At 35.5% G+C, this 15,358-nt stretch overlaps 1 protein-coding gene across 1 annotated transcript; it reads right to left on the bottom strand.

Moving 5' to 3' along the window:
- Positions 1-10,644: 10,644 nt before the first annotated feature.
- CRIF (growth arrest and DNA damage-inducible proteins-interacting protein CRIF) lies at positions 10,645-11,753 on the bottom strand. The gene has a single exon (XM_014239882.3). It carries the CDS (start codon positions 11,751-11,753, stop codon positions 10,989-10,991), a length of 765 nt encoding a protein of 254 aa, XP_014095357.2. The 3' UTR covers positions 10,645-10,988.
- Positions 11,754-15,358: the final 3,605 nt, after the last annotated feature.

Here is a 15,358-nt window from a genome sequence, read left to right on the forward strand (position 1 = left end):
ATTCCCATACAAGAACTTGCTTCCGATTGTTCAGTTTGTATGGCAGCTATATGCTATAGTGATCCGATATCGGCAGTTCCGATAAATGAGCAGCTTCTTAGTGAGAAAAGGGCAGGTACAAAATTTCAGATCGAAAGCTTAAAAACTGAGGGACTAGTTTGCATATATACAGACGGACGGACGAACAGACAGATGGACATGGCTAAATCAACTCAGCTCGTCATGCTGATCATTTATGTATATATTTTATAAGGTCTCCGACGTTTTCTTCTGGGTGTTACAAACTTCGTGGCAAACTTAATATACCCTGTTCATTGTATAAAAATGTATAACGTCAACACGAAATTTACTATCTTGATCTTGATCTATGCCAAGATCTGGTCATGGCATAACACTCAAGAATGCTCAAGAACATGATTCCATGCAATTTTATTGAGATAACTCACAACTTTTATGTATATACAGTGTAAAATTTACAAGAATAACTAGGATCATAATAGTTTAATGCGAAATCTCATTAATATATAACACAGATTGACCGATATTTACGGCATAAACTTAAAATCAATTATAGTAATTTATAAAAAACCAAAATAAAGAAAAATTTTTTACCCCGGAAAAAGAATTTATCTACTAAGGAAAAATATTAACACTATTGCGCATGCGTCAGAAGACATGTTAGCGCAGGAGTTTCCCGTTTGTTTGAGCATCTGTTGTTCCCTGGAGAACAACGCTTGGCGAATCGAAGACAACTATTCGGCCCTAACCCGTTGTCGTTTTAAAACGACTATGTGGCATTCCTGTTGGCGTTATCAACATTTATCAAAAATAAATTCGTATTCGCATTTTTATATCTATGAAGGAGTTTAACATTTATATATTATATGTATGCAGGTATGGAAGGACTTAAAATTCAAAATAAAAAATAAAATGGTACACAACAAATCGGTAGCAAGAGCAACAGGAGGAAGTGTAATTATTATTATTATTGTCTTATTGTACCAAAATTCACAAAACGGTTTTAATATTTTCAGCAAAACAACAAATAACAACAGATACAATAGCGCTATCATACTTTCTTAGTTTTAATTTAAAATTTCGAAAAATTTTCTTTGACGTTATGACCAGAGAACGTATATCATGGAGAAGGTTCATGGTGTGCCGATTGTCAAAATGCTCCTCTTGGCGGAGGGTTACTCGCCAATATTAGAGGATTTCACCACAAAAAATTATAAGCGGATTTTACCAGAGTTTTACCCCTGCAGAGCGCAAAATAACAGAATTGAGCATTTGAAAGCAAGAGAAATAATGCTTTAATAATATAATAAATAATGAAAAATATAAATGAGAGACAGCCAATGAAGGGAAAAGCTAATATATACATATGTATGTATTACCATATATCCATGTGCTTTTTTCTAACTTTTTCTGATGTATATTTTAGCGGGGAAATCCCGCCAAAACGGACTCTATATAAGTATATGTTTTGGCCAAAACTCAAGTAGTTAGATTTTTTCTAATTGTAGCTAATATATCTTTTAGTGGGGAAATTGCACCAAAATGAAATTAAAAGAGGAAATGTTCAACGGAATTTGAGTTTTAAAAGAATTTCGACGCGAGTGCTTCAATTCGTTTCCGTATTTAATTATTTATAAATTTATAGTAAAATTAATATTAAACAAGTAAGGAAGGGCTAGGTTCGGATGTAACCGAACATTTTATACTCTCGCAAAGTCAAATGGTATACTCGTTTTAGGTTTCTTTGTGGCTCTTGCCGCCTTGTTCTATGTTGACCGATATTTTCGGTAAAAAGTCAACTATAGGCACTGGGGTCCACATATTCAGTACCTAGGGGCTTGAACAGTTTTGGTTCAATTTAGATACTTTTTGGTCACAAGGTGGCATGCTTTAAACGTATTATTCACGCAAAGTTTTACGCCGATATAGTCATTGTTGCTTGATTTGCATAAAGTGAAAAAATCAGATGGAATTTAAAACGGTGTTATTGGAAAATAGGCGGGGTTGTAATCCGATTTTGCCCATTTTCGTACTATAACATAGAAATATGAGAAGAATATTATATACCGAATTTGGTTAAATCGGTTAAGCAGATCCCAAGATATGGGTTTCACCTAAAAGTGGGCGGTGCCACGCCCACTATCTAATTTTGAACATGGTTCCTATAAAATCATCTTATACCATCCCAAAGATAAAATTTAATGTGTCTGGCTTGTTTAGTGCTTGATTTATCGCGCTTTCAGTAGTTTTTAACAGTATCCTTATATTTGGAGTGGGCGGGGTTGTCACCCGATTTCGCCCATTTTCACACCGTCGATAGAGATGCTACAACATTTGTTCCCAGTGAATTTTGTTATTATAGCTTTAGTGGTATAGGAGATATGCACATTAAACTTATTAGGGGGCGGTACCACGCCCACTTAAAAACAAAATTTTAACTGCAGATGCCTCTCCCGAATGTGATCCTGTATACCAAATAAGAGTCTTGTATCTTGTTGTGGAGCTTAGTTATGGCAATTTATTTATTTTTGATTAAGACCGTTTTGTGGGCGTGGCAGTGGTCCGATTACGCCCATCTGCAATACCAACCGTCTTACGGTACCAAGAAACATGTGTACTAAGTTTCAAAAAGATATCTCAATTTTTACTCAAGTTACAGCTTGCACAGACGGACGGACGGAAGGACATACAGTCACCCGGTTTTCAACTCGTCTCTTCATCCTGATCATTTATATATACATACATAACCCTATATCTAGCTCGATTAGTTTTAGGTGATACAAACAACCGTTATGTGAACAAAACTATTATACTCTGTAGCAACAAGTTGCGAGAGTATAAAAAATGTCCGTCAAAAGGAAGTGTCGCGTTGGTGAGTGGTTTTCAGTATCGGAAAGGTGTTTTTCTTTCTCGAAGAACGAGGAGGACCTCCAAAAGTGGGTAGAAAACCTTAAAATCCCACCACGGCAGGAAAAGTAAAAAGTTCGTTCGGTTTTTATCTAAGAGATGGCGTTATTGTCCATAGTACTAGTGTTACGTGTCGCATCACGTCATACGGCGATGAAAACGTGTTTGTTCGCGCTAAAAGTTTGTCTTTGACAGTTTTTCGATTGATAGACTCAGTACGTTGTGAGCGCTCGTCAAAGATGGACACCAGCAAAGAGAAAACTCACTATATTTTACAATTTTTCTTCGATCAAGGCGAAAAAGCAGCCAAAGCGACTGAAAAAATTAATTTAGTGTATGGGCCCGATACTGTAAACGAACGTGTAGCACAAAAGTGGTTTGCTAGGTTCCGTTCCGGTAATTTCGATGTCAAAGACGCACCACGCGTCGGGAGGCCTGTCGTCGAAAATTGCGATAGACCGTCACGTGAGCACTTATTTAATTGCTGAGGAACTAAAGATAAGCCAGAAAACCGTTTGGAACCATTTGCATAACCTTGGATTCAAAAAGAAGCTCGATATTTAGGTGCCACACGAACTAACGCAAAAAAACATGATGGACCGAATTTCCATCTGCGAATCGCTGCTGAATCGCAACAAAATCGACCCGTTTCTGAAGCGGATTGTGACTGGCGATGAAAAATGGGTCACTTATGACAACAACGAGCGCAAACGGTCGTGGTCAAAGCTCGTTGAAGCGACCCAGATGGTGGTCAAGACCTGATTGACGGCCATGAAGGTTTTGCTGTGTGCTTGGTGGGATGTGCAAGAAATCATCTACTGCGAGCTGCTCCCCTATGGCAAAACGCTCAATTCGGCCCTCTTGATCAACAGAGGCCGAATTGTGTTCCATCAGGACAACGCCAGGCCACACACGTCTTTGGTGACTCGCCAGAAGCTCCTGGAGCTCGGATGGGAGGTTCTAATGCAACCACCGTATAGTCCGGACCTGGCACCAAGTGATTACCATCTTTTCCTCTCCATGGCGAACGCGCTTAATGGTGAGAAGTTTCCCTCAAGAGAGGCCTGTGAAAATTGGCTCTCCGAGTTTTTTGCCAATAGGGACGCAGCCTTCTACGAGAGGGGTATAATGAAGTTGTCATCTCGTTTACAACAACAAGTTTACGAACAAAACGGCGCATATTTGACTTAAATCGGACAAATGTACACAAAGTTATCATCTTTTGAAAAATCAATAAAAATCTTTAATAAGATTAGAAAAACTTAAAAACTTTATTTTAATTAGGAACATTTGTACAATTTATAATATTAGTATGGTAGCAATATATTGTATTACATACATACAGTTGGATGTGTATGTATGTATTTATATTTAGAGTATAATGTTAGTTTATATATGTATGTACATATGTGTATGAACATTAGTATATTTGCTGATATTTCTAATAAAAGTAAGTACATATATACATCTATACATATATTGCTGCATGTTTGTGTATGTATGTACATACACGTGCTATATTAATACAGTGAAACCGGACACTGACGGTTCCACAATTTTTGCCCGCTGGTGAAAGTGAACAAATAAAAATGTAGCTAAAATATATACACACATCTTAAATAAATTACATAAAATTTATATGGTATCATAGTTGCAATAGATTCGTTTGTGTACATAGATATTGATTTATGCTCGATTTTTCAAAAACTCTTTTACCATAGTTTGTCGCAACTTTTTTTTATAATCAAACCAGTAAGGAAGAGCTGATTCCGGGTGTAACCGAACTATTTTTTTTTTTATTAAAAAATATTGCGAAAGATAACGATATTATTTAGTCGACGAAATTCTGAATGAATTACAATCAAATTTGGTATTTTATAAAGTTATATAATAGGGTAAAGACTTAGTTTTACTGACATATTTTACTTCAAGTCAGCTAAAATTATATAAAGTAAATAAATCCGATATAAAATTTCTTTTTTTATGTAATTATATACGTTTATACATAGAATCATATGAATAGGTGTTGAATTTAACATTTTTATGTACAACACATACATGTATTGCAACATAGTCGTGTCGCCATTAGATCCATTTTTAAGATAAGAGTCGGAATTAAATCGTAGCTCATCTAGTACTGACTCTGATTGGGTGTGCCCGCCCGTCACTTTCACTTATGAACGTCCTAAGGCAGCTGTAGGAGATAGAGAGGACGACATAACCTTGAGGGAATTTGAAGAATATTCCATTTTAGAGGTAAAAAGATTAGGATTACCGTCACAAAATAACGACGTAGGCTCTGATTAGACAGTCGCGAACGATTTGCTCCATCCGCACGTTTTTATCAAAGTAATGCGCTCAAACTAAATAAAAAGTCGAAAAGTCGATATACAGAACTTAAAGAACGTGCAATAGTTGCGGATGAAATTTCCAGCCCTGCTGCTTTAACATTCGATGATCGTCATAAAGCACACTTTCTTTAGTGACAATGAAAAGCCATTGGCACAAAATATTGACGACAATACATGTCCACTAAATCCTACAGTTTCATGTGTGACGATTTAGGTTTCGCTTTACCAAGCAAGAGCTCCCTTTTGAGATGGCGCACCATTAGGTATGTTGTCCCTGGCGTCGATTCCAATGTCATGGGAAATTTAGGCAAAATTGCCAAAAATATGTCCGTTCTAGAACGTTTTGCGTTCTGATATTTGATGAAATCATCACAAAGTTCGATCTAACTTGTAATCGAGTTAGGGATATTATTGATGATGAAAAGAAAATAGGTAAGTGTTGTTTTTTTGTAATAAAAGGGTTAAGTTCAAGTTGGAAATATGTGTTTTCTTACTTTATTTCCAAAGATGGACTTCTCACACACTATTTATTTGAAATTTCGAATAAAAATATTGCAGTACCGAAGTCGATTGGCCTCAACGTAAAGGCTGCGATCATAGGGGACCAAATTCTTCAATTTTCAATTTAATTGAAATTAGTGAAGACATGCACAAAGGTTCTACAAAAAAGATCCGTCCGCAATACGTTGATGAAATATGATATTTCAACTCCTGATGGAATAGTCAGTTTTAATGTTATAAAAAAAACTATACTCTGTCGATCAGAGCAATACACATTTTAAGATTTGTCCGAAACTTACAAAGTCCCACATATATCCCGGCGTCTTTGAAAAAATGTCAGTTTAAATGTCAGGTCGCGGCTGGCATAGAAATGGCCTATAGCCAAAATCTATTCGGCTCTGGAAAATATTTGAAAAAAATGTGTAAAGCCTACGCAGTTATTTTTGAAGAAAATCTCTCAAATATCCGCTTTTAAAAAATTATTCCGAGAAGGTCCAACGCCTCTATGACCACATAAAGTTTTTAAACTCAATTAAATTTCCGAATAGTAATCGTTGAAATGTATTGACAGTTTCCGCAAAACGATTAGGGGAATGATAATGTTTTCCAATGAGCTATTTAAGGATCAAAAGGAAATAACCACATTGGGAAATTAAATCAGGATGCGTAGGAAAATTTGTTCATAGAGTCCGAGCCAGTCCGGGTATGAATATACATCCCACTGCTAAAGAAATTCATTATATGGGTGAACGATTAATATCGATAAAAATAAAAATTGTGAGGATGATGACGGTGTAAATTTAGATTGGAACCCAGGCCGCGAAGATCGGCATCAAGATGTGAAGAAATATGAGCCACTCGGTTTGGAAAATTTAGTTATTCCAGACGAAAATTTCGTTGAAGAGGACGACGAAGCTGACGTCCAAGTCAAATGGTATTACAAAGGCTATGGTATCTACCAGAAAATTCTGTGTAAAATTCATTGCGATAAATGCACTAAGGCAATGACAAAGACACAGAGCGATTTAAAGCTTTATTCGGAGGCCCTAATCAGAGCAAAAAACTATAAGGATGACGGCGATTTAAGGCTGGTCAATCCTAGTGATAATGTCTTCAAAGTGTGTCCACTGCAAATGATGTGGTACGTCAAGCTCTTCAACGAATATGCTCATTATTCTAATGTTCGTTGTCTGATGTTGTCTGCTATACATCACAAAACTGAAAACGTTTTTCCTCAGTGGTTTAATCAGTCCGATGAATGTTATGCTCGGGTGAGTAATGAATTAACAAAATGAAAAAGTATTTACATTTTTTTAATGTTTTGCTTTTTATTCTATTTACAGGTTCTTTTTTATTTTTCTTATATTTTCAGCTTTTCTTCTACTTTCAGTTTTATTTTATAATATTTCCAATTTTTTGTTATTTTTCTTTTTATTAGTGTTGCAACTGAGCCTAGCCTTTTTAAACACTAATATTGCACTTATTCAAGATGGATTAAATTGTGTTTAAAAGAGTAGGTGGAATTAATTGACTTAATTTAATTATTAAGTCGTGTGAGAAATTTCTATTTTAAATGGAAAAAAACGTAAACAAGTATTAGGCCTAATATAATTTTTATTATTAAATATTAATTTTTTTAAATCACGCAATTGTTAGTTTGAAAGAAAAATTATCAACAATTATTTACATGTATGTACATATGTATGTATATTAACAGCATGCCAATACGCCAAAAACACACTTAGGTAAATTTGACCAACAGAACCATACACACTTGTACAAACATACATCGCATATGGGCAAGTGGAAAATCAACCCCTATTCATATACAACGTGGCATGCGTAAATGGAAACAAAGTCAACATGTTATGTTCATATATACAGGCAGATGTGTGTACAAAATATAAGAATACTTACAACGTACATTGTTTGACAAATACAGTCAATCCCGGTTAAGTGCAAAACACACGATGCAGATTTTTGTGCTTTGTGGTACCTAAGCTACTGTTGTACTCAAGCGAATGGTAGTAAAAAGAATAATTTCTATGTATTTATATATATGTATATGTATTTGAGATGCAGCAAGACACAGGCAGATAAGAGGGATTGAAGGAGTGGTACTTATCCGGGGTTTACTGTGTATATAAATCAGAGGAATATTGAATATATTCTTTAAAAAGTTTCTTAAATTGTAAACCCACAAATATACTATCTTGTCACTTTTATTCTAAAATATTTTAATACTCATACAATATTTGCGGTGTTGCCACTTTTCCCTTCTAGAGGGAATATCAAAAATTTGTTCAATTCAAGATTTTTAGCTTTTGCCTTCGTCGCGAAAAGCCACTTGTAGGCAAGCGCATATTCGGAGAGATGTTGGGCTGTCTGTTTTTATGAATGAAGCGAGGTTCCCTGTTGAAAGTACGTATATGTGTGTACATATAAATCAATACGCGCACATATAGTGTATTGATAAGTGATAAAAGCATGATTTGAATTTCTGAATTCGTACATTCAAATGCGCATGTGCAGATATACATACATGAGACTGTATAAGATTAATATGATAAAAGATGTATATATATGTTGTAATAAATTTAATCTCTTATAAGTAACAATTATAAAACAAAATATTTATTAGGAATGTATACTATGTAAAAAAACTAAATAAAATTATTAAATGTCCAAATTGACTATAAGTATTATTTTGAAATTCCATAATTTAAGTAGAGTTTTATCAGTTTTGGAAGCATTCATAAAAATTCGCATAATGAAATTCATATCAATAAATATGATTGCATATAAACGCATAAAAATATAAGCCAAAGGGCTAACATGCAGCTGTTACTGTGACAAACACGAATGATAAAACAAAATCGAACTGACAATAAATTGCCACAATCAACTAGAAAGCGAATTCGTAGATGCCAGAATGTTCTAGTGGCGAAGTTCTACTGTATAAGGGCTGCCGGATTATGTATCAAACACAGTTCTAATTACAGTGTTGCCATGAAGAGAGCAATTGAGATATAAGAAGCTGTAAATTCTGATGAGTAGTAAAGCGTTAAGTTGTTTGGATTAGAAATAAAGATAAGTATACATCCATTAAATTGAGACATTTATTTAACAATCCAGTGATCGAACTCAAGTGTGAGTTACAAGGTCGACGATTTATCGAGAAATCCGTTACAATATGAAAAGGAGTTGTGCGCGAGCTATTTTAGCCGGCAGTTTCCACTGCACCCTTCGACCGACAAGGCCAAACGATGTGTTACCAGACGACTGCATAAAATGCCAAAAGACTGCGCACCACTTTCACCGATGGGGAGGTTCAGAGTGCAATCACAAATGCTAAATCGTCCAAATCCATTCGCCCTGACGGAATAAGCATGCTGATGCTAAAACATCTAGGCTCGACGGGAGTAAACAATCTCACCAAGGTCCTCAACTTGTCGATGACCACTCTTCAAATACCCGATGTGTGGAAAGTCGGAAGAGTGGCCCCACTACCGAAGCCTGCGAAACCCGCCAACAAAAGGGAGTTTTATCGTCCGATAACATCCGTACTGTTTCGAGGTCAAAACTCCAAACTTAGCGGCGTCCTCTCCCCGCTACTGTTTAATTTCTATATTTCGAAACTTCCCCAGCCACCAGAGGGAGTTTCCATGACCTCGTACGCTGATGACTACACGATATTGACGTCGGGCAATGGAATCGCCCTCATTATGTTTTGCAAGCCAATGGCAGCGAAGTCAGTTCTTAGACTGAGGGAATCCTCCCTACTATCGCTAGTATTAAGGGGCATTTTATGATACTTAGGAAGTTCCCGTTTCCTCCCATAACTACGGATTTCCTACAGAGCTGAATCTAAATCCCAGAGAGGAGTGGGAAAGGGGCGAAGTGGACAAGGAGACAAAGATAAGCATCTACACGGATTGTTCCAAACTAGATAACCGAGTAGACGGAGGTTCCTTCTTAGCTAAACTAGATGCCAAAATTGACTTTCGGCTTCCAGACCACTGCAGTGTCTTCCAAGCCGAGATCACAGCAATTAAAGAAAGCCTTCTTGTACTGACAACGAGTGTGATCACAACAAGAAATATATTTATATATACAGACAGCCAAGCGGCTTTGATATCCTTAATGTCTCCTAGGATTTCGTCTAGGACAATGAAATTATGCCTTGATCTTAGCGGATCGACATCCTATTTCACGATAAAACTGCAATGGGTCCCAGGACATAGTGATATTCCCGGGAACTGTGTAGCAGATGAACTATCCGGAACAGGCACCACTCTAAAACTAGATTCCGGTAAAGAGACCATATATATGCTTCTGTCCTCTGACTTGTAGATATTTAATCGATAAACATGTTATAAACATACATGCAGACTGTTAAAACTCAAACGGAATGATATAATAACTCTAGTAGGACTACTAACAGGCCACTGTCTTATAGGCAGACATGCCAGCAGACTTGGAACGCCATATAACGGCGGTTGCAGCTGTCAGGAGGACCATTAAACATCTCCTATGGGATTGAAAGGCTCTCGATAGGAAAAGAATCGCAGCCATCGGTCGAGGTGTGTCGAAAAACAGCCAATCTACCTACCTATCTACCTAAGGCTTGAGCAGGTCTTAAGAAGGCTACATTCAACACCCAGTTGCAAGGGGTTTTTTCTAGGATGACTCATACTAACCGATACAAAGAAGGTTCCTTTTCTTTTCTTTTCTTTTTTGTGTCATCGAATTTCACACATTTTCATTTTGACACGAGGTAGTGCTTGAAGGACATGTTCCCAAGAAGCTTTGAATGAGGGTGGTGCAATACTATCCTTCTCATAGTGCCAAGGAAAACACATACTAATTCATCATAAAGTTATCTATTTTTACTCCCTATCTATCTTGATTAGAAAACAACAATGACAACCGCTTAGCAAACAACAAAACTCTTTAATCTGCGAAACTTCTGTGAAAAATATATATAAAATATGTTAAACAAGTGATTAGCTGAAAAAGTTTCTATTAGATTTGAAATGTTATGATTTTGTCAACAAATATCTTAATAACTAATGTGTCTTCTATAGTTATCTCAAACGATTCGATTTTAGAGTCTAGATTCTACACAGCAACATTGAAAATAAATAGTTACAATGCAGTTTTAATTTATAAACCATTTATCAATATGATTATCCGTATATATATTTCTTCTTAAGTTTTGGAATTATTTCCTGCAATTCTCGCCATTAGTTTATCTTCTTTGGCCTTCCGTTTAGCTTCCTTATGTTTTTTCTTTTCCTCCCTCTCTTTTTGTTCCAACATGTCTTTAAATCTTTCGTCCCGAGGGTCTACATTAAAACCAAAATGTCTTCGAACTTCCTCTATCAGTCTTTGTTTCTGCTGCTTTGCTGCTAATGCATCTGCTTCCTTTTTGGCAATTTTATTCCTCATTTCCAACTTCCACTGTTCTAATTTTTCTAGCTTAGCAGCGACCTCCATTTCTCTGCTCTTTATATATTGATTTTCCTTCATTCTATTATTTCTTTGATGTAATAGCATATGATCCAACGAATGTTTTTCATTTGTTTCTTGTAGCCCTTTGGCTTTGAAACACACGCAAGGATCAGCTCTTGATGATAAGCCATATCGTCCAAATAATTTCTTTGTATACTTTTCCGTCAAGTGAACCCAAGAACAGGGTTCATCGTACGGCATAATACCAAATAATACATTTCTATGTTGGGTTAACAGCATTGACCGGTTAGTGCCTTTACTCTTAGCAACATTTTCACATTGATATTCATTTGTATTCGTTGAAAGTGTACGGTGTAAAACTATAGTACACTGCCTCCAAGATCGAACACTCACAGATAACATTTCACCTTTATATAACAAAGTTATTGACAATTGTCTATTAACAACGTTTATCCCATTGGAAGAATGTGTGATCAGAGAAATTAAATGATTCGATAACATTTCACTATCGACTAATTTAGTAATCAGAAGTCGCAAACTAGTTATTTATTTGACAACTTCGAGTTTTAAACATTAGATTATTGCATAATCTTTTATTAACAACTAGAATCGGCTGTTCCTATATGTGTAACACAGCTGAGATCACCTGATCGAAATCTGCCTTGGGAAAACTTTAGTATAACGTCCCACGCTTTCGGGGATAAAATGGGTATGGGCGGATAGAGGAGATCCCCCAGATCAAGAATATGTACAGATATAGCCGCGGGAAACTTATAGTTTTCGAGATATTTTCGGTTTAAAGTTCAAAATTTCGACTATTTAAAGTACGCATTTTTCCCATTTCGAATGAGTTATACACTTATATTTTCCACTTTTATATCCACTAACATTTCACTAATTCGTTTGTACACATTTATTTTACATTATATAGTTCAAAAATAGTTTAATTCAATAATTAAAATATTGTTAAATTCTATTAATTCTGACAATAACAAAAGGGTTGCAAAATTTCAAATAACCAGTGTTACCTTATCGACATCTTTTGTAATTGAACTGAAAGAAATTAAAACCGATAATACCCCAAATACAGGTATCCAAAACCTAGAGAAATAAACTATTACAAAGCATTGATGTTAAGTATTATGTTATACCCTCTATGACAATATTACTTTTTTCTTGTAGAACTTCTTTTTGCGTTGGCGGCCTCTGGCCGCGCTTCAAAAAAATAACCCTGGTCGGTCCAACACCGGGGTGTATCAAAATATTTTTCGCGCAGAACTTCTTTTTGCGTTGGCGGCCTTCGGCCGCGCTTCAAAAAAATTAAACCTGGTCGGTCCAACACCGGGGTGTATCAAGGTTTTTTGCGCAGAACTCCTTTTTGCGTTGGCGGCCTTCGGCCGCGCTTCAAAAAAATAACCCTGGTTGATCCAACACCCGGGTGTATCAAGGTTTTTTTTGCGCAGAAATTCTTTTTGCGTTGTTTCCTGTATCTAGGATACAATCTCTCTGTTAATTTTATTTTTCTTCGTTTGCAAAATATATTAGTATGGCAACACTGATGTTTTGACATTCACAACCATTTTGTTATTGTCAAAATTAATAAAATTAAAGAATGATTTAAATATTGAAATAAAGCTATTTTTGCAGCATCTAATATAAAAAAAATTTCTAAAAACGAATTAGTCAAGTGTTAGTGGATATAAAAGTGAAAAATATAAGTGTATAATTCATTTTAACTCGCAAAAATACGTACTTTAAATAGTTGAAATTTTCAACTTTAAACGTAAATATCTCGAAAACTATAAGTTTCCCGCGGCTATATCTATATATATTCTTGATCTGGAGGATCTCCTCTATCCGCCCATACCAGTTTTATCCCCGAAAGCGTGGGACGTTATTCTAAAGCCGACCCTCTGCCTTTTTTGGCACAGAGATGTAAATAAAAGGATTTAAATAAATTTTTTGTGAACACGTATTTGTAAAAGAAAACATTAATGAAAACTATCAAAAATATTTTCGAAAAAAAAGTTTATTTACTCATTAACAAATACATGACAGAACAACTTGCTGGTTTTAATTTCATCGAAACAAAAATTAATATATATACAAAATCGGGTACAATTCATGAACAATATAATAGTTCAATGTACTATTAGTAAATAACATTTACAAAATATTCTAAAACACTCACAGCGATATACTTTTTATATGCAAATTTAATCTTTAGGAATTTTGGTAATCGAAAAATATTGGAATATGAATAAAAACATTAAAGTTATAAATTTTAAAACATAACACGGCAACACACTGTAGCAGATTTCAGGCATTTGGATGTTTTCGTATGCAACCCGTACCAAGTGGAACATTTTTGCGTGTGGATTAGTGAACTTTGGAATACCTGGTATGGTTAAATGTAGATTTATACAATGCATTAGATTTAGCGCTTAATAAAAATTTGGAGAAGTACTCAATTTACTCAATGGCTTTTACACGGAATCTACTTCTGAATTTTAATTGGCAAAATTTTAGAATAATATACTTATTAAGTAATAATTATTGTAAAAATAGCTTTAATTCAAAGTTTAGCTAATTTTTCAATTCTATTGAATGCGATGATTTCGTAACGATCTTTATAAAAGCTGCCAGATTGTACAGCAGGGACAGTTTTAATTAGAGTGCTGCTGAATAAAGAGCTATAAGCAATAAGTTGTAAACTCGAGTAAATAATATGTGTTAGGTTATTTAACTTAGTTTAACTAGTGTATAGGCATTTAATTGGGACTTTTATTTAACAATCCAGTGATCGGACTCAAGAGTTGATGATTTGTCGAGAAAGCCATTACACTATTGTGACGAACACGGATGACAGGATATTCTAGTGGCGAACTTTAGTTAAAGTTCTTCTAAATAAGGGTTGCCGGATTGTGCAGCAAATACAGTTTCAGTTAGAGTGTTGTCGTATTAAGAGCAATTAAAATATATTGTTGGAATTAGAAATCAAGATTAGTGTAATGCAATCAGCGCAACTGTAAGGGTACTTGTGCTGGTATACAAGCTTCTTTACCTTCTGATTGTAAGAACCCTTGTACTGCTACACACGATTCTTGCTTTTCCAACTGTGAGGACATCTGTGTTGATATATGAGGCCCGTGCGCCTCCAATGGCCTCTCGTAACCGTGATTGTAATTTGGAGTTTACTACATTTGTTGCTAAACCACGCTTTTCCAGCACCTTATTTAGTTATGGAATCCTCAGATCGTTAAACTTTGCCATTTTAAAACAATTCACTATTTGGGAATTTATTTGACAATCCTAATTCTGATACGAATCGTAACGCATTTCTCGATAATTCGTTTACCTTGTTACCCACATTTGAGTTCGATCACAGGATTGTTAAATAAAGGTTCCAATTTAATGGCTATACACTTATCTTTCTTTGTAATCCGAACACCTTAACGCTTTACTACTCATTATCCGGATTCACAACTTCTTACTTCTTACTAACGGCAACACTCTAAATAGAATTGTTTTTTTTTTGCACAATCCGGCAGCCCTTATATAGCAGATCTTTAACAAAAGTTTGAAGTTAGATCATTCGCTGTCTAGTTGAACTGCGTTTAGATGGGGAGATTTCTGCAACTCGAATCGAATTTTTCTGTCATGCCTTTTCATAAAATTTTCGCAAATGTTTGTGGCCTTGGCTACACATCACTTAGATTGTATTGCATATTTAAGTTGTATGTGGTGGTTTAGTGGTCTTACATGTTGCTGACAAGTAATTACCATGCATGTGGTAGAACTATATGCATAATACCCGCTTAATAGTTTCAAAGATATATTTAAGTCGGAAATTCCTTAATGTATTGAATACCCGGTACTTATATTTTTAAGGCCTACTTTATAACCGGATTTTAGTATCTTTTGGTAAGTATTAAAAATCCATAATATTTTTATTCCAAATATCTTCCACCGGGGATTGGCAGGTCCCTTCGTCTCTGCTCGTCGTCTCCTCGCCAACCATTACGCGGTTTGGGTTACAAAATAGTCTTTGTATGAACTGGCAATTGCTGTTGGCTATTTATCGTTGGTTCGATTTGGTTCTATCA

Source organism: Bactrocera oleae, chromosome 6, assembly GCF_042242935.1.
Source record: "Bactrocera oleae isolate idBacOlea1 chromosome 6, idBacOlea1, whole genome shotgun sequence".
Lineage (NCBI taxonomy): Eukaryota > Metazoa > Arthropoda > Insecta > Diptera > Tephritidae > Bactrocera > Bactrocera oleae.